The 19,817-nt window shown below is 33.5% G+C and overlaps 1 protein-coding gene across 1 annotated transcript; it reads right to left on the minus strand.

Annotated features, from left to right (window-relative positions):
* Nucleotides 1-982: 982 nt before the first annotated feature.
* On the minus strand, nucleotides 983-19,667 carry LOC120343988 (contactin-3-like). Its single transcript, XM_078113171.1, has 30 exons — nucleotides 19,564-19,667; nucleotides 18,967-19,257; nucleotides 18,468-18,590; nucleotides 18,177-18,272; nucleotides 17,524-17,667; nucleotides 17,273-17,329; nucleotides 16,472-16,720; nucleotides 16,147-16,266; nucleotides 14,182-14,352; nucleotides 13,762-13,915; nucleotides 13,427-13,571; nucleotides 11,774-12,026; nucleotides 11,326-11,452; nucleotides 10,712-10,881; nucleotides 10,224-10,457; nucleotides 9,823-10,001; nucleotides 8,631-8,788; nucleotides 8,184-8,340; nucleotides 7,786-7,984; nucleotides 7,397-7,511; nucleotides 6,668-6,849; nucleotides 6,060-6,244; nucleotides 5,465-5,576; nucleotides 4,488-5,042; nucleotides 3,958-4,059; nucleotides 3,180-3,305; nucleotides 2,450-2,627; nucleotides 2,278-2,339; nucleotides 2,131-2,198; nucleotides 983-1,833 (listed from the first exon to the last, which is right to left on the minus strand). The coding sequence occupies exons 1-30, from the start codon at nucleotides 19,658-19,660 to the stop codon at nucleotides 1,381-1,383; spliced, it is 5,262 nt and encodes a 1,753-aa protein (XP_077969297.1). The 5' UTR covers nucleotides 19,661-19,667; the 3' UTR covers nucleotides 983-1,380.
* Between the last annotated feature and the right edge of the window lie 150 nt (nucleotides 19,668-19,817).

Here is a 19,817-nt window from a genome sequence, read left to right on the forward strand (position 1 = left end):
TCGACATTATCAAGTCATCAATTGTTTACGCACAAGTGAAAAAACAGTTAATCCAGATTGGCTCGAGAAATGTCTCAATCTCTTTCGATCAACTTTGACCGAAAGTATAAGTGAAACATGTACTTACCAAATGACGTTTGCTGAAATTTGCGTCGAAAGCAATTACCTTGTTATGGGATTGAAGTTTGCCAAAATTGCGATGGAAATTGATACGGTTAGTATACGGTTGTTACATTCTTCAGAAATTTTCTATATTCTACTCTCCTATCTAATTCACGTCTATTCAATATCTGCCACAGGTTTTATTCATAAAATATATCGATATATACTATTAAAAGCATCACAATGTCTTATTTGATGACCTAATCACATTTATGATTATACCGTGACATATCGAATTTATCAACCTTCTTTCCGATTGATATTGGGTGCTTTGGCGAGTTTAAAATTTGTATGGTTACAGTTAATACATTTTAACAACTTTTCTGGTACTGTTAATCTCTCTCTACATGAATCTGTCAATCAGCTCTCAAAATCGTCTTTAATACGCGTTCTGCTGAGATGAATATTTATTATACCATATTTTAAAGATATTAAGGGAAGCTTGATTCAGAAGAGCAGATAAGTATATTGTATTTTCTTGTAGTTCCGACGTTTAGAGTACATAGTCTAAGATTTTTATTCCCGTTTAGGGGTTATAAATATATTCGAATATTTGGTTAGGCAGTAGGAAATCATTGAAGATATTTCCATAAACGCTGGGCTGTGTGGGAGAGATGTGAAAACTGTGAGTTACGGAGGATTGTTCCAGTAATGCTGTGGTAACGAACTCATGAACACCCTGTTGAAATGCTCTGATGGGACTCTATTCAGTTTTATAATTTGCTGCGCTAGTTTATTAATATTGTGCTTTGCATTGCCTTTGACTGATACTCTTTTACCTGACTAAAACTAAATAAGTAAATTTATAACAGAATAATGCATATTGCTTCAATTTTATTTTCGAAAACAAAAAATGTGAAGCTATTGTAAAGCGATTCAAGAGTCAAGTTATATGATATAAATTTAACTCGATAATGAAACGTGAGACGTCAGGGCGTGTTAAAACTGAAAGATTTATAAGAAATACTACATACTCCGACAAATCCCGTTGGCAGTTTCGTACGCTTAGAAATATCTGAAACATTTGGAAATGAGATATCCAAAATTCAGATAAAATTTTACTTGAAAAATATTATTTTAAAATAACCAAAGGAAATATTCGATTTTTTATGATAGTGGTTTACCATTTCCCAACTAATATTATGACGTTGCGTGACCATCATTTTAATTTGGAATAAAAAGCATATCAGTATTTTCACAATTTTTTTTAACAAATTGTTACATGTAAGTATCTTCAATTGAGTATCTTCTGACTTTCTTGACCATAGGAATATCTTTCAATTCTGTCCTATTGTTATTAGTATTGTGTTGACCATAACTGTAACGGTTCTCAGATATTGATTTTGGATTGCTTTCACTACTATCAATTACAATATTATCGATGTCGCTGAAGATAGTAGGAGAATTAGAGTGATGTTTAGATGCGTCATGTTGCTGTTGAGCTCTTCTGGCTTGTTTGAGTGAATGAGATGTAACGGAATCGTAAGAAGAACACGACACTGATGATCGAAGTGTCCAGTTAGGCTTATGGTCAGGAAAGCCTCCATTTTTAATTACTGATTTAACATTCGTTGCATTCGTCATTTTTCGTGGGTGATGAACCGGGTTCGATCTATTCGGAGAGCTTTGCAGTCTTGTGTGCCGACTTTTTGGTGATGGTATCCCAACAAACTGAGAAGATATGCATAGTAAACAGTAAAAACTAGTGAATTGCCTAATATTTCTATCGAATATTGTAGCGCAGGATTTAGAAATGTTTCAAGATTTAGGTATAGCATACGCGGTTTATGGTGTAGGCTGACAAATAATACACTATTAAAGTAATCATGTGGCTTAAAATTGTCGTTGATATCGGTATGTTTATTGACTTTGAGATATGATATCAATAATTGAAATTGCTCGTGAACGAAATTGTCATTTATCATGATATTTGACAAGAAAAATGAACCATATTATAAAATTACTTACTTGAGCATATACTGCACTTTCTGTGTTATCATTCTTTTTAGGTAAAGTGTCAGCAAAGGCCTTCGAGTCTGCGCAATAAAACAACATTAAATAGGGCAAAATATCCAATATTCATTGCAATTTACACTGAAAATGTAATGACATTACCGTCTTGTATAATAGCATATTCAAATTCCGTTTCTGTGTCATCAGGGCTCGGACTACGATATCTGAAAAAGTTGAAGCTGGGCAATAAAATGTCGCTGATAAAGGGATTAATAAGATGAACCTCAAGTTTACATCCATAATGAACGTTGAATAGAAATCGCACACCACATACCGTTTGTAATGAGAAAGTGAATATTTCGTTCTCGACTCGAATGATTCTTTTGGTGTGGTTTCTTCTATTGATCCAGTAAATGTTGGAATTTCAGGTACTTCGATTGAATCTCTGTTTTGCAATTCAATATTTCCAGACGAAGCAGATTTTTCAAAATGCTTCGAAATAATCGAAGATGCTGTTAGAAAAAAAGTGTCAGGGTCATTCAAATGACGATAAGGACATCCCTAAGCGACTAGCATAACGCTAATAGCTAGCGCTTCCTGTCGCGTCCTCATACGTTGAAGTGAATCTCATGCGCGAATGAGGCTACTATGTTATTCTTTTTGGGCAAAATAATTGCCTTATCCTCTGGATTAATGTTACTGATTAGCATTGCGAGTGTGCAGCAATCTCAAAAAAACATCAGAAAATCATTCGTTACATGAGAATACTAAGTAAATTGAGAACCGAAATTATCAATCTATCGTTATTTGTACTTATTTGTTATTTGTACTACACAGCTGTGTAGTTTATTCAGTATGTATGAAAATAACTTGGATGACATACCTTGCTCTATCTACCACGTAAGGTAAATTAGGCTGTATCACCATAAAAATCGATCCATAAATCAGATTCATGAACTATATATTCTTATGAAGATCGTATATACAAATCAAATAAATCAAATTTAAAGCGTTATCTACGTTTTGATCATATAAATGGAAAATATAAAGATAATTTGAATAACCTTTATTTATATTTGTAGGATCTTTTCGTCTTTTTAAACAAGTTGTTATGGCCATCAATGCAATTACTAGGCATATAAATAATGCTCCCCCTGTACTTCCAGCTATCAGTGCAGACTTCGTCACACCTGGAAACAAAACGTGTAAACAATGAGGATAAAATAAATATTATTTCCGAAGTCCCAGTAAAAGAACAAATTGAAAGATAATTAGCCTCGAACATTATTGATCATTGTACGAGATAAAGTTTTGTTTTCTTGACGCAAGTAGCTTTTTGTAAAAAAGTTAAACTTTTACCTGAAGGGAAATAGAGCATACCATGCGAATGCGAATAAATACTAATATTTTCAAAAAAAAAACTCAAAGGTAAAAACACCAACAATGGCAACAAAATTTATTACACATTTTGTTTCATGTAACCCCTTCTCTCTAAACAAGGCTGCAAACCATCATCCATCGAAAGATTCCGTAACGGCACCGCATCATTCCGAGCTGATATAGTACGCTCAATTTATCAACCTTTGTTTAGGTGAAGGGTTGAATTTTGCATCCTAGATTGTAATCAATGGCCAAAACGGATAAAACCTATATACTCAAACTCATAGTCTCATATGCACACATGAAGGTATAGTGCATAACAACACGGATTGCTGTAAATCAGTGAATATCACACTGCGAGTGTGTATCACTAAAATATAAAGTAGGCTGCTGACATTATTGAGTTTGAAAAGTTGAGTATTCAAATGCAGTAAAATTCCATTAGTGTTCTGTATCTCTTACTTGCTTTTGTTTGTCGATATAGCGTAGTTGTTGTTGCAATATCTTCTACCGTAGTAGCTTCATTAGTAGTTGTTGAACTTGGTGTTGTGGTGGGTGCTGAAACTAAAAAATATTAAAATATTTTCAAACGAATGAATAGAAATTATAACATAATAAACTGGTCAAAAATACGAAGAACACTCGATCAAGACCAGTTATATTGTGATTGGATCATGGCTGGAATTCACGGTCCTCCGAAATTTTCTTTTCTAATAATTTAATCATCGGAAAACAACTAAATGAATCCGAACCAACTTCCTACATAGTTAGTCATATACAGATGGTAACCTGTAATTGTTTTTACAATAATATCTATTTTTATAATCTATGTGATAATCTCCTTGTTATTGTTTTTTGCTATTTTGTACTAATCTCCCATACAAGGGAGGTGCTCTTTATTAAAAGCAGTACATTCAACGATATGTAATGTCTTATTTAAGAATAACTATATCGCAAGCAAATTTTTGAAGTGTCTTTTCATAAATACATACCTGTTTTTGCGTTAATTTTTGAGGGAATTCCCAAACCTGCTTTATTTATTGCTCGAACGATAATTGTATATAAAGTAGACGATTCAAGAGACGAGATATTATACGTCACTTCCGATTCATTATTCAACAAAAGAAGCGCTTCTGTAACTGGTCCTTCGATTACTTGTTTTGCAGAATCCTCAGTCGTCGATTGAAAAGGGACTAAATATGGCGCCGTGGAAATCATGTTCATAAAATTATTTCCTACATTTTCAATTTTCCTTTCGCTTCTATTCATATCAATGAAGTCGACAGGTTTTAACTTTTCTTCATAATCCAATAAACTAGTCAGATTCGGCATTTTCGTTTCAGAATGAGTTGCAGACTGAGTTGTAGTTTCTACACACGTGTACGTGTTTACGTCGACTACATAGCCTGGCTGTCCACAATATATAGTGTGATGTTGCACGACGTATCCTTGTAATCGCCCGTTAACATATGCAGGTGGACGCCATTTTATCGAGATTGATTCCCAAGTATTATCGAAGGAGTGCAGATTAACGCAGGGTCCAGATACTTTATAAATATAAACAGATCGAATAAAAATCAATTTCTAGTGTGTGCTAACTGATTGACTACGATAGGAAGATTTTGTTTTAAATTTTTTTTATCAATTGTTGTTTTGTTATACCAATCTTATTTTATTCTGAACATGCCTTTAAAGTTTCTGGAACGGTCAAAATACTGGCTTTCTTAGGAGAATACGTATCTGACATCTAAGCAGTTCTGAATTTTCATATTGTAACCCCTTTATCATTGCTCAAAACTTTTCTCTACCTTATTGTGTGTTTAACATGAAGTTTTTGTTGCGCGTTCGAAGTCCATATAGTCTACTGGATGAAAGCTATATGAAAGATCCTTGAATGCAGTTTGCGGCCACTTACGGAACACAATATAGTAAAATGCTTGAAACAGAATTATGAAGAAAATTTTTGTACCTGATTCATTGGTTTTAAAATATATTTCATGTGACCAAGCACCCGTTCCATTAACATCATTTTGTGCTCTTATTTTTGCTGTGTAGGACGTCCATGAACGTAAGTTTTGAACCTTTCGAACATAAATTGTATTCTTGTGATTATATCATATAAGAGTATTGTTGTTGCAGTTATGATTAATAGTATATGAATTATATTTGTCATATACTGTAAGCCAAAAACACAAATTCAAAGTGATGTTGCAGTTTTTCAGTTATTGAATGTTGGTGTATTATAATGGACATCCTCATTCGACATTTTTATAACTTGAAAATGAAGTATATTTAGGGCTATGGCTTTTGTAAGTAAATTCTTATTTTTCAAACTTACTTTATTTGCTCTATCAGTAATTTATACGCGAATAATTACTGGCATTTTTCTTTACGAAACCTCATATATGAAAATATTTTGTAATGCAAGTTTTATTTCGTATAATATAGACTAAATAAATCGGCGCAATTGAGAAAACGATAGAGTTTTGAATTTATCTTAGAAATGTAAAGCAATTCAGTTAAAAATGATTAAATTAATCTATTTTCTTATCTATGATACTTACAATTAGCATGTTCTCTTTGCTTTCGTATTCTTGCTCCGCATTTTCGTCGGCTGTTTCCCATAATTTTACCCTGTAATAAATACCAGGCCCGTTCTCCTGACTCTTGTTCAGTAAATGCCACGTAAATAAAACTGATTCATTCGAAACAGCATTAACTGTGAATCCAGTGACCACAGACGTCGGTTCTATAAGTAATATTCAAGAAGAGTACAATGAGTGACTTAGTTTAGGAAACATCGCAAATAGTTTATTCATATTTTGGTGATTCCCCTACGTTTATTCTCCTTTTCAGAATATACATTATATCATTCACTAACAATTATACTCAAAGATCTTTTCATTTTCAGTAGTTTATATACATTATTGATTGATTTCGCTGTGGAACGATTGGTTGAAAACTTCAACAATCAAACAGAGTGTCAAACAACACGCATTCATTGTATCGACTGATTTAATTCATAGTGCACAACAAGCTAACAATTTTGCATTTGCATTTTTTTGATTTACTAGGGCGTTACATAATTATATGAGTACGTATATTGGACGACCATTAATGTAACATTGTATTTTCCATACGCGTTTTAAATATTTAGTGTCAGATTTTTTACCTGACATAAAAGTCTCCATAATAATTGTATTCGACCACGGACCGTTTCCTGATGAAGTTACACCAAGAACATTTATTGAATAATTACACCAAGGTGACAGATTTTTCAAAAGATGTGATTTATACGTTCCATTGACAGAAATTTCATGTGATGTGTTCAACAAATCATCCACATATTTTATTCTGAAAACATACATATGATACATACGACAAAAAAGCATAATGATATATAAATGGAGAATATGAAGAATTAGGAACTCTGTATTCAATTTGTGGTATTTGATTAACACGTTTGAACTTGGTGGTATAGACTTAGTAATACTGGCAACGAATGCACAAATAAAACATTCCGATTTGAAGATTGCGAATCAAATAAGTGTATATGATTTTCTGTCAAGACATCCTATTTAGAAAAAACGAGTATCGCTGTTCTGCACGCAGAACACGAAAAAAATTTTTGCACGGTGATTTTGATTAACGTTGTTTTCGAAGACCTGACAACTTTGTTGAAACTCTAGGCAGAATACAATACAAGCAAAGTCGAAAATCAAAATTACAAAGTGTCATTATGATTGTTTGTCAGTTTTTATATTAATTAACGCTTTGTTAATAACGATAACGGCATATCTTTCAAATCAATTCAGACACTAACTTTATATATATTCATATTTTGGGCAAAAACTTTGAGAAGTTTTTTTAAATGTGTGTATATCAATCACTAATTAATTACCTGTACTCAATAACTTCTCCGTGTTGGCTTTCTTCTGGAATTTCGGACCAACGAATCAATATAGATGTTTGTGATTTTGTTATTGCTTCAATGTTGGCCGGTGGGCTTGATGGAGCTGTAAACGATTACAAACAAACGTTAGTTCAGTGAATTATGTTACTTTTTGGGTTTTGTTGTTTATGAATATAGAACACTTTAGTTTTGTCGGCAAATATTTTTTAACCCATTTATGCAATTTTTTTTTAATTTTCCAATTCTATATAGATAAATAATCGTTTTTTATTTCAAAGATATCACCTTATATTTACATTGTGAGATCATTTCAATCGTTGTCTTAACGATACCGCAGTTTTCCTAATCCACATATGATGAGATACAAAGAAACAAACCTGCTTCGTGCGTTTTCACCGATACATGAGGAGATTTTTCTCCCCATAAAATAGTACCATTGTGACCAAGAGTTCCTGCTTTCAAAGACACTATATAAGTTGATTGCGGAACCAGATCAAAAATTGAATGCGACGGCACAGTAGCATTTGAGGAACGAATATTTATCACAGTTTGAGGAAAATACTTTCCGGGTGAAATCTGTGTAATAGATGATGATACCATTTTAATTTAATTTATCCTAAAAAGAGATAGATATTTTGGCTGTTTATTATCCAAACCAGTTCAAAGGAAGTATAGCAACCACTTAGCACCGTTGTACGGCGCATTCATACTGTTGGTTCTTCTCGTAATGTTGTTCCGTCCCGACCAACCTGACGTTTTGGATCACGATACAAACCTTTCTGTATTCCAATTCATATTCAACCACTTCTCCGTTGGTTTCCTCTGGTTCTTTCCACTCAACAGTGAAGGAAGATGATGTTACGTTATCAATGCGTATTGAAGTTGGTTCAGAAGGAATTCCCGGGTAGGTGATTGCAACGTGTTTGAAAGATCTAACCAATTGCAAGTTTATTAATATCACATTTATAACCCGTAATATTTTACAGAATGAGCAGAAAATCAATCAAATTATATAGCCTTTTACCATTAGTTTATTTGGCTGGGGTCGTAACACTACTAGAATATAGAAAGCAAGAAGAAAATTTTCAAATCAACCACAAAACACTAATTCTACAAAACGTTTAGATACTCTTCGTCTAATGAAACGATATAATGATGATAATACAGACATGATGAGAAACATAATGGAAACTATACAAAATATAAACAATTTTGTTAATACCGATCGCCTGCTCCTGCATCATTCACAGCAGTGACTTGAATAATGTAGCTTGTATCCGGTTTCAATCCGTTTATGATTGCTTCGTTGGTACCCTTGGTAGCTTGAAGGTTTAATGTTGTTGTATTGGCGATCAGGTCGAGGTTGGTACCGTAGGTTATCTTAAATGGAAGATGGCGGATCGGTTACATTTGATGAAAAAGGTTCGATGATTAAAATAAGTGGAACATGAAAAAATAAACAACTGTAGTTGCGTAACATAATGTAATAAATAGTCTTGCACTGTGCATCTAGTCTAAAACAAGGCTAGAAAAAGACATCTAGGAATAACAGGAAATAGTTCAAACAACAAACTGTTAATTAGATTCACACACATTTGTACATTTTTCCTCTGTTCAAGGAGGGGTTTCTCTACCGTATTCTCAAATTGGGTGTTTGACAAATAGATGATTGCGCAACGGCTGAGTTTTGATCGACGAATATTTTTTTTGCTCAGGTGTGTTTAGTAGAGGTGTTTTGTTAATTTTTGTAAGGGTCTAAAATTTAGACTCTAAATATACAGGTATGACGTTTTGACAATTTTAAAAAAAAAATATCAAAAATCTTCGCCGACCGGTAAAAAATCTTTGAGGACCGGCGGTTGGGAACCACTGTTCTAGATGATTAAGTCAAAATGGTGTATGTTGTTGCGGTGTTATATTTAATTTGTGCAAATTTGATTTAAAAAAGTTTGAAATGAATGCATAATTTTCAAGATGATCTCGTCAGTTTACGATTTTTAAATTATTGTTAACTTTATACACTCTGATTTAGTCGCATTTATAATTTTAGGTATTAGTAATTGACAATGTTTGTACAAAAGATTCTCCGTCATCAAGATTTTGTGATGTAGCCTTTTTCAATACCATCAGTATACAAATATTAGTTAGCAACAAGATATCTTTCATAAAATTGAATTGCTGCAGCTGCTGTGGCGATTCCGAATTATCAAATGTGACTTATATTATCAGAGCTCCAGAAAGTTCATAATTGTTTGTATATTGTAGAACTCCAAATGTAATCACATTTGTCGTATATGTATATATACTTCTATACAAGTCTTGCATATAAAGTATATTTATAAAATGATACTATTTTATACACTATATTATACTTATATACCCAATTCGTTTTTATGTGCTATACCTATACTCACCTCAAACGATTTAATTCCTTTTGATACAAAATCTTCTGACATCCACTGGACTCGAATGGACGTGCTTGATAAAGTTTGCAAGTGAAAATTTGTGATTTGGTCAGGCGGATCCAAAACTTCAATGAAAATCTCTCGCGAAGACGAACCGACTGAGTTTTTGGCACGACAGCTATAATAGCCTGTAGAATTGAATAGTGTTAATGAAAACTGAAAACATTTAAAGGAAACGTTATATTATAGAGTTAGTATGTGTCTTGAACAAACGCTGGATTGTGAAATAATCTCGCAAACAACTTTTTTGTTATTAACGTATTTAGCAAATTAGTAGAAGCATATAAATATAACTTAAATCAAGGTTTGAATATTTTGTATGGGTTTTGAGAGTTCACAGTCTTACTAACCTTCATCTCTTTCTTTAATTGAAAAAATGTTTACAGTCCCCGAATCTATATTACGACTAAAGTCGACGAAATCATTTGATTTAAGTGAAGTACTTTTTGCATTTGTGTTTACTCTGTAAAACCATTGAATGTCTGGTGTAGGGCGTCCTTCTACTTCACAGCTGATAGTTACATTTGTAGTCGGTGATATCGGGGAAACATGAGAACTGTCTAATGATATTACAACTGGTTCAGCTTCAAAAACAAAAGTAGTTGAAGTTAATAGTGTTCAATAAAATCTAATTATTCCACAACAAAATTGCATCGTTAAAAGGATCGCTGTTTTTTAAATAGGGCGAACATCTATAAACAACCATCGAGGAAGCATTTCATAGGAAGTGGGAGACAACGCACCAAACTTTTCGTGTCGAGAATAAGTAAAATAGCAATGTAGTAAGTGTATCTTAGTGTGAATTTACATAAAAAAGCAAATCTAAAATTATATTTACTTGAAACGCTGAGTTGTGCCGATGCGACGTCTTTACTCCAGAAGTTCTGTGCTATACAAGTAAAATTACTTCCATGAAAATTTCTCGAAACATTTGTCAGAGACATAATTGTTTCACCATCCTCATACATTATGGTATGATCTAATCCAGTCGCATTCGTTGAATTTACCCTGGGTTTGTGAAAATGACATTTATCATGTTATAGTTCACGTAAATCAATGTTAATAATTCTAAAAGTGCAAACTTTAAGAGTGAATAGAGCGGCATGTGGAATCGACTATTTTGGAGCGATTGCAAATTGGGAACAGGGCGAACGCAAAAACAGGATTGTAAAATGCTAAAAGTTAAGTTTCTTATGCAAAGTTTATTGTACTGATTTGAGATTGTTTCACTATATGACTAAAAAAAGGCACGTCGGTCAATATATATAGATTGTTGGAATTTAGAAAAAAATGAACAAAAATGCATGTAACACAGAGAGAAAGACAATTTTTTTGAATTTTAACCTGAAGACATAAGCGTCGTTCCAGGATGACTTCCATTTTGACCAAAGCATACAAATCAACGTTGTCAACAGTACGAACTACACGTTGTGCAAACCTTTACTACATTACCTCAATGTTGACTCTATCGTCCAATCATATGTGATGTCAGGATAACCCCTTCCGATGCAAGTGAAGTTTATATTCCCATATTCGTCAACTGCGCCGCTCTGGGGTGGAGAAGTAATTTGCGCCGGAACTGGATAAATATGGTAACAATTGACTCCACGTTATTGAAATTTTACAGTGAAGCAGTATATTCGATGATATTTTCGTTCTTATTCTAATAAATACTGGTTTAGAATTTTCTTAAAAAACCAATGTTTGCTAATCAGTTAAGTCTAAAAAGAATTCGTGCCTGTCTGCCCACACGACCATTGGCTCAGATACGGCAGTACTGGTCGTGTGGCAATCTATTACAAAAACAATCTGCTTGTGATACCTTGCATGCGCTTATTTCAATAGTAATAAAAATTAATGTACTTTAATATCGCAGTCAGTCTGAAACATATACTTCTACCTTTAACTCTGATGAGGCCATCAGACCAAACTTCGGTGACTTTGTTGTATGCTGTACAATTGTACCGACCAGTATCACTTTCCAGAACTTCGGATATTTTGAGACCGTTATTTACTAGAGTCAGTCTTGATTCAGCTGAAACGTTGAGGAAACGTCCGTCTTTTGTCCACTTATATTTCGGTTCAGGGGTACCGATTGCTTTGCATGATATTGTATATGGCACTCCTAAATCTATAAGAACGTTGTCTGGTACCTGGACATTAAAGATGGCAAAAGTTTAAAATGGTTGATTACCGTGGATTTCATTATGTTTAATGCGTGTGCTAAATGTGCTTCATTTTTTAAAAGATTTATTTCTTATATAATTCACCATAACAAGCTCTTTAGCAAGCCTTTATTCCACGAGAAGGCAAGTGCCCAAGAGTTGATCCATGTTTTATTGTTTAGTCTTCTAGTGTTATGGTCAATACGTATACTTGTATAATAGTTTAGGAGTATTTTAAGTGATCTGTTACTTGAAATATTTTAATTTGACCGTGCAGCTTTTTGATATATGAACATTTGGCAACACAATATTGGGTGTTATATTGGTCACTGAAGATGTTAGATCGGGGATATTTCTGTACTTATGTTGAATAGTGCAAGACAGAACAGAACAAGTAGTAAGGGACTTATTTATAAATAGCAAGATCTATCTCCTAATGTTGTCCAACCAAACAATCTCAAAACGAGATTTTTTTAGCTCAGCCGTGCATTTCGAGCCACAATGACTTGTTCATTGGTTGTTTTATTTATCAAATGTTTACTTTTAGCGTCATGCGAGGTTGAGTGAATAAGAGAATTGGAAATTTCAGAGACCAATCGATCGATATGATCATCCTGATCAGTCGATGCTATTGGGAAAGTAAATGTGCGGCTTTTAGTCTCACTCATATATGACTGTGTCGTATTTGGTGCTGTGTGCTGACAATGTGGCACCATACATGCCAAACTGAGAATAATTATATTGCGAACTGCGGATTCGCGAAAACACATTTAGTACGAACAGCAAAATCTACAAGACAAAATCATTTTTTAACGAATATAGAAGAAGTGAAGTAAGGTATTTTAGAGTTGATGCAAAAAGATTGTAAACCGGATATTGCCCAGTCAGGTCGCATTGGTATTGCAGTCTCTCGCTAAAAACAAAGTTACGAATATTTTCATATAGTGGTTACGGCAATGCAATAATTTTAAACCGGTTGAATTTGTCGTGGAACTGATTTCAAACGAACAAGACTCTTTGTCAGAGTGACAAGTCCCAACACCCCCATTCGCTTTGGCATTTGTTTAGTAGATGTTTATGAACTGGAAATGAAAATTTCCATCATTGTATTTCGGTGCTGAATATAATATGCAAATGTACAAAAGTTCTCGAATTCCTGCAAATTTAGATTTTTTCATTATGCACTAAAATGAAAACATTTGCTATTTTCTGGAAAATTCTGACATTTAATTAAGTTAAGGCAATAGTGTTGAGACTAATCAATAAAATTTTTATCAATAGGTTCATATGGATTTGATTTTGAAGCAGTTCCCACTAAACGATTGGTCATACTAAGTTCTATAAAATATTACGCAAGGTAAATAATATTTTAACACATTACAAATTACCTTAGTATGTATAACAGGTGGAACTAAAACCTTCAACAAAGTAGGCCCGCTGTCGATACGTCCATGCTCATTGCTTGCAGTGCAAGTATAAAATGCTTCATCTTCTGTCATGGCAGACGTGATAAAGAGCGTCTGGTTTCTTAGCCTGGAAATATTCAGAGCAAAATGCTTGTTGAACACAAAAATGGCTTTTTAAAATACTTACTTTGGGCTCAATTAGGCTTAATAAATAATTATTTTTTCTGGCTGGCTTGCTCGTCTATGAAGATAGACTGCGACCAGATATCTACAGTTACATTTACACAAGTAGACTAATCGGTATGGATAGGCCTCACCCCAATATAATTCTTTCATTCGTCGCTAAAGTGAGGCCGTTTTTTGTCCATTTTACATCAGGAAATGGGTATCCAGTGACGTTGCATTCTAGCTTAATTGTGTGTTCCAGAACAACATCTGCTGTGATTGGCAGTTGAGTGACGGTGGGCGGGGCTGAAAATAGTTGAAATGTGAATACCATTGATGACATTTGTAATAAAGTGTAAAAAAAACTAGGTCTTATATTGATTGGTTTTTCTGGTTGCACACCTGATTTTTTAAGATTAACTCAAAACAAGATAATCAAACAGTTATCAAGTATTTTTACATAAAGTTGATTTTGAATATTTTATTTAGAAAATATTCTGACAGGCCTAGTTTATTAGGGCATACAATAAAAAAGAATATTAGGTTAATTTATATCGCGTAACGTTACTTACCGAATACAGTGACCTGAGCCCTCTGTGAGGTAGCGGTCACGTCGAGTAGTCTGTTAGAGGCTTGGCAAAAATATTCTCCACTGTGTTCTAGTTTCACCTCTTCGAGATACAAATCTCCTGAAGAAAGTTTTCGTACTGATGGTGTACGAGTGAGATCAAGAACCTTGTTATCTAAAGTATAATATTATTATTAATAACGAAAATATCAGGAAAATGGAATGAATGAGGTGAAAATACAGATTTCAATATTCAAATTTAGTGATTTGGAAATGGTGGTCATATTTATTGTTAAACAATAGCTTTATTATTCACGAAATATCAATCAGTTTTAATCTATGAAGGTAAATTTTATAAAGTGCTTACGCTTTAAAATAGAATTTTCATGATTCTAGTCAAACTAAAGGGTTAATGAAATTTTTCGTCTTCAGCATAAAAGTATTCAATCACCCAATCAAGGGTAAATTGATTTATCTGATATCTTCACATCAAATATATGGAACAGTAAGATTAAACAATGTCGAGGCACGGTGGCAACATATTTGCAATAATTTTATTTGAAGGTGATGTAAGATATTTTTAAAAAGCATACCAGACACAGAGGTGGTATTATCTAATTTCAAATTGTGGAAATGTCGCCTGGTATATTATGTTTTAACAAAGTTTCATATACGTTTCGCTGAAGCTCACTGTTTACAAAAGTTTTTATCGAGCAATCAAGTAAACTGCAACAATCAGGTAAAGTATAAAATGGTTCCGTGGAACACCCGAAAATCCATTAAATGTCATTGATTTTGTATAGAAATTTGAAAAATCTTAAATGTGTTTTGAAAGTTGGCCTGTACATCACAAACATTCACATGAATGCCTGTTTAGCATTATGCTTCAGGGGCGGCTACACTACTTATACACACTTCAAAATGAATAGACACAATGTGTACTTCCCACTTGATGATGTAAAGTACAAAACTATGGTAACATAAACCAAACGTTCAGTAAAAATATCCGAGAGTGTCGACACTCGGCACGAGACCAAATGTAATATTTTTCGACCGTGGTTCACATCACTAACGCTGACAATCCGAATACTGAAGATCGTATTAATTGCCAACGGCCAACGATTAAAAGCAAAGTTCCACGCTAGCGAATGTTTGCAGTGAATTTGACCCTGTAGCCAATGTTGTAAAAAAAAACAATTTCGTGTGAAAATTTCTTGTATTCAACAGATTAAACGAATAAAATTCTTATTCAAATGTCGAATAAAATTTCATATAAATCATCCTTGCTGTAGTATTTTAGTTTTAAAATCCTATTTAATATCGACAAGAATAAAATTACGTTTTAGCGAGATATATTTGAGTTATTTTTTTTAAATTAATCTCAAGTTGAACCGTAAAAAAGCTCGAATATTAAACGTATTGTTAACTAGTCTTTTTTCACAGTGCACTGGGTCAACGCACTTTTCTAATCCTAAGCTCCCAAAGCGCTTACCACTTTTTAAGACCCGCTTACCATTTTCAATGAATTTCGTGTTTTTATCAAATTCCAAATTCAAGAATGTCAAAATCGTTATTGAAACCACGTCGAGGTTTCGTGTAAATCGGGTGTATGCGAGTTACGGCCCGCGGGCCGGATCCGGCCCACCGAAGTGTTTCATCCGGCCCAATTGTGTCTTCTGAAATTACGACTATAATTTTTATGGATATAAATTTCCGCTGAAAAAATCGATGAAATAACGTCATATTGACCCCGATTGTTACATTGTGCCTCTTATTATTATATAAACGTTGGACTAGCTGTTATGAATACACCGTTTTTTTATTCATAGTTATTCAAATTAAGTATTGAGCCTCCGGCCCAGTAAACAAGTCTATTATGGGTAACTGGTCCACTCAGAAAAGTAATTGCCCACCCCTGGTGTAAATAATTCATTCTATTTCACTGAATAAACTAATTAGAATGATTCACCTTTATACCAGGTTATACTTGCAGGAGGTTGACTAGAAGGAGGTCTACATATCAAGGTTGCAGCTTTGTTGATGTAAATTTCAGTATTTTCCGGCTCTTGCTCAAATATCCAACTGAATGCTGAAAATCAGAATAATGTGGGTTGTAGCAGAATAAAAATCTGTTGAAAATCTGGAATTCACGTTTCGTATTAGGAACGTAACCTACCCTATTTTGAATATCGTTTGAGACGTGACATTGGTAAAAGCATCATGATAAAGTTATATATCTCCTACTATCGGAATATATTACCTAGCTAGACAGTCTTTAGAAACAATAGTGTTACCTGCTATTTGCAATTCTGCGGCATTCGACATTGCGTGTCCAAATTCGTTTTTCGCTAAACATTTGTATTCTCCAGTTACTTCTGGCGTTGACGAAGATATGGCGAGTATACTTGTATGTCCATACGAATCTATTGATATTGCATCTTGTGCTGGTGACTGCCCAGCATCAATATTTACATTGTTGTAATACCAGATAATTTTTGGAGTCGGTGTTCCACTTGAAATACATACGAATTTTGATGATTGATCTGTGGCATTTTTTAAAATTGGCATAGTATTAGTAAAACAATTCACGAACATTTCCTGTGTAGTTTATATTATTTCCTACGTAAAATAGTTTGTTTTGGTTAATCGTTTCTAGAAAAAAATCAAATTAAACTCGTCAGGAGTCAAAATAATATAAATCTCTATGTATTTTGAATTGCTAATTGAAAATATGTACAGCGCGAAATTATACATGTATATATTAATATTATTTAGTGGAAAAATTTTGGTGTAATTTTCTTACATGGGCAACAAATTACGCAGCAAACTCGCAGATAATTTACCCAAGTCGAACGATATCTCATACAAAATGCATGACTATTTGGAAATGGAAATTTCAAACTGTAAGGTGCGTTCATCCATTTTAAATAATTGATGTTCAGATGGAAAGATGGTACATATATACTCAGCACAGTTTGCCTGTTTCTTTCAGTGAATAATACTTTAAATTCAATTACTGCTATTCTCTGCAGTATTGCCGATACTGCCGAAACAGATATTAAATAGAAAATTATTGTTTATATATAAAGTCTTACCGTTTACAGCGTAGATACTTTCGGGTTGTAAAATAATTTGTGGAGCTGCAGGTTTTTCTGCAAAAAAATACCACTGGTGTGAGTCAACACTAACAGTTAATTGTGTATAAAATCAATTTTAATTTTTTTGTCTATTTTACAAAATACTGAATGTGAAAATAAAACCTGAAAATTAAAAAGTAGAACTTTTTCATCACATAATTTCCATTATGAGCAAGCGTACATATAATTTATTCCAAAGAATGGTTCACCTTTCACTCTGAGAAAAATTCGACGACTAACTTTGGTTAGAGACGGAAGTAAACGATTCACAGCGACACAGGAGTATTCTCCTTGATCATATGTTGAAATGTTGCTAAATTGAATACTGCTGCTCGTCATATACATTCCAGTTTCTTAAATGACATAAATAGGAGCAAATATTGAGAATAAGTTCACAATACGGTTACCACTATTCCATCATTTAGAAATATGATAACAACACAATTTTCTAGAATCGTTGACAAGAATGTTAATTATTTCCAGTCATCGAAAACCTTCTCTGAACATCGTCCTTTTTTGATGATGTATTTTTCATTAGTGTTTAAGGGGCTTCATTCAGAATTTATTAGTTGAAAATAAATGCCATTTTTTATATATCAGTCGTCTCCAACTTCTCAAGTAAACAATTTTTATAATTTGATAGAAATTGTGTATCGATTATGTGTACAAACTGCACCTAGCAGCCGCTTTGAATTCAATGAATGCCATTAAATGTGTTCTGTCAAAAACATCGTATAGACAAGATACCATTTTGTTTTCATGTTATGATTGCAAAGCACATGGAACCCCAAAATCATTCTATGGGGTACCGAGACCGGAATTGAAGCACCGTTCTGGGTAATAATCGTATCACGTGTCCTACCTTTATCATGACGTAAAATATATTGACTTTGGACTCCGGCTATCTTTCCTCCTCCTGCCTTTATCCACGATAGATTTGCAGATGGAATACTGAAACCTAAATCACAATTTATATTATGATTATTGCGACTGATATAAACGCCTATTAACCTTCCAATTTAAATCCAGGGCTTCCAGATGCAAGACCACCGAGATCATCGACTTCAAAATGATCTGCACTCGAAAGTAAAATTAGTTTACCGATTTAAATGCCAGTAAATAATCCAATAATTGATTTCAATCTATAACAGACCTGAGACACAAGTGAGTGTGGCAAAACTGCCTTCTTCAACTTCTGTGTCAGGAGAAACAAACGAAAAATCGTGGACTTTTGCAAAATATACAGGCGCTGTCGAACGTTCCTCGGACACGATTTCTGTAGGTAGATATATAAGTATAATATAATTAATTAGTCAACACCTTGTCTTTTTAATTAAATACTAATTTATATATCCAAGATCATATTTGTTATGATTTCACAAATGACTATAATGAATTATTTATCAGTATAACGAATTGCGTTTTTTATCTCAGAAATATGGCAATTTCTCGTACGTTCGTACATTTCTAAGTCACTCAAAGCAATAGCGCTGTTCAGCGTTGTATAGAGTTGAAAATAAAGACCCTTTTTATAAATTACAAAGATATACACGGCAATGTTCAAAATGTAATTATGATACGAAGAAAAAATAGACATTTTATTTATATGTGGACAAATAGTTTTATTCAATTCTATAAAAATTTCATATTACCCGAAAACGTCCTTATCCTAGCCGTACAAGCGTAGGTGCCTTCTTTTTCTGGAGAAAGTCTACCAATGAAAAGTGTATCATTTTCAAGTAAATACGGAGCGGCGAGCTTATCATCGTCAAATATTGTCGTATTTACTAATCGTTCAGTTATTGGCACTCCATTCTTTGTCCAATATGATTTCAAATCTTCTCCGTCACTCATATTAGCAGACGACTTAATTTTACAACGTAGGACTATCGAATCTTCATAACTTGGCTTCACGATGACCTTTTTAGGGTTTATCTCTACATCTGAAACAAATTAAAATTAATCCTTAATAGTATACGATGAAAAATGATAAAAACAAGCTAAATATTGCTTGGTATATGTTGATTGCATAGATATAGTAGTTTGCGAACGTGGCTACACAATACTGCCATACCTCAAAATATACAGTATCGGTATCATATCCGATTAAAAATAAAGCAAATAGTATTCGTTTAATTTCCCATCAATCCTCCGCGATTCAGGCAGAATCAATCAGCAAAGAGTAGTTTTCATCAGCTCATAATTTAATAGATATAATTTATCTACTATAAACAAAATGGTTGACTCACCAAGAATTTTTTCTGAAAAAGCTCCATGAATTCCAATGTATAATAGAGTAAACAATATGATTTGAAAATATTCCATACGTGAGTTCATATCTGACATAAATACCCTTAACAATTGGCACATATTTGTCTGTTTGAGAGGACGAACGACGAGAGCGAAAGTGAAGTACCATCGAGATAGATGGTTTGTAGCGTAATATCGCCAGCTAGCGGTGATAATTTTCAGAAGGTCAATCAGTAGGTCATTCTCCCCCAAA

Source organism: Styela clava, chromosome 5 (genome assembly GCF_964204865.1).
Source record: "Styela clava chromosome 5, kaStyClav1.hap1.2, whole genome shotgun sequence".
Classification (NCBI taxonomy): Eukaryota; Metazoa; Chordata; class Ascidiacea; order Stolidobranchia; family Styelidae; genus Styela; species Styela clava.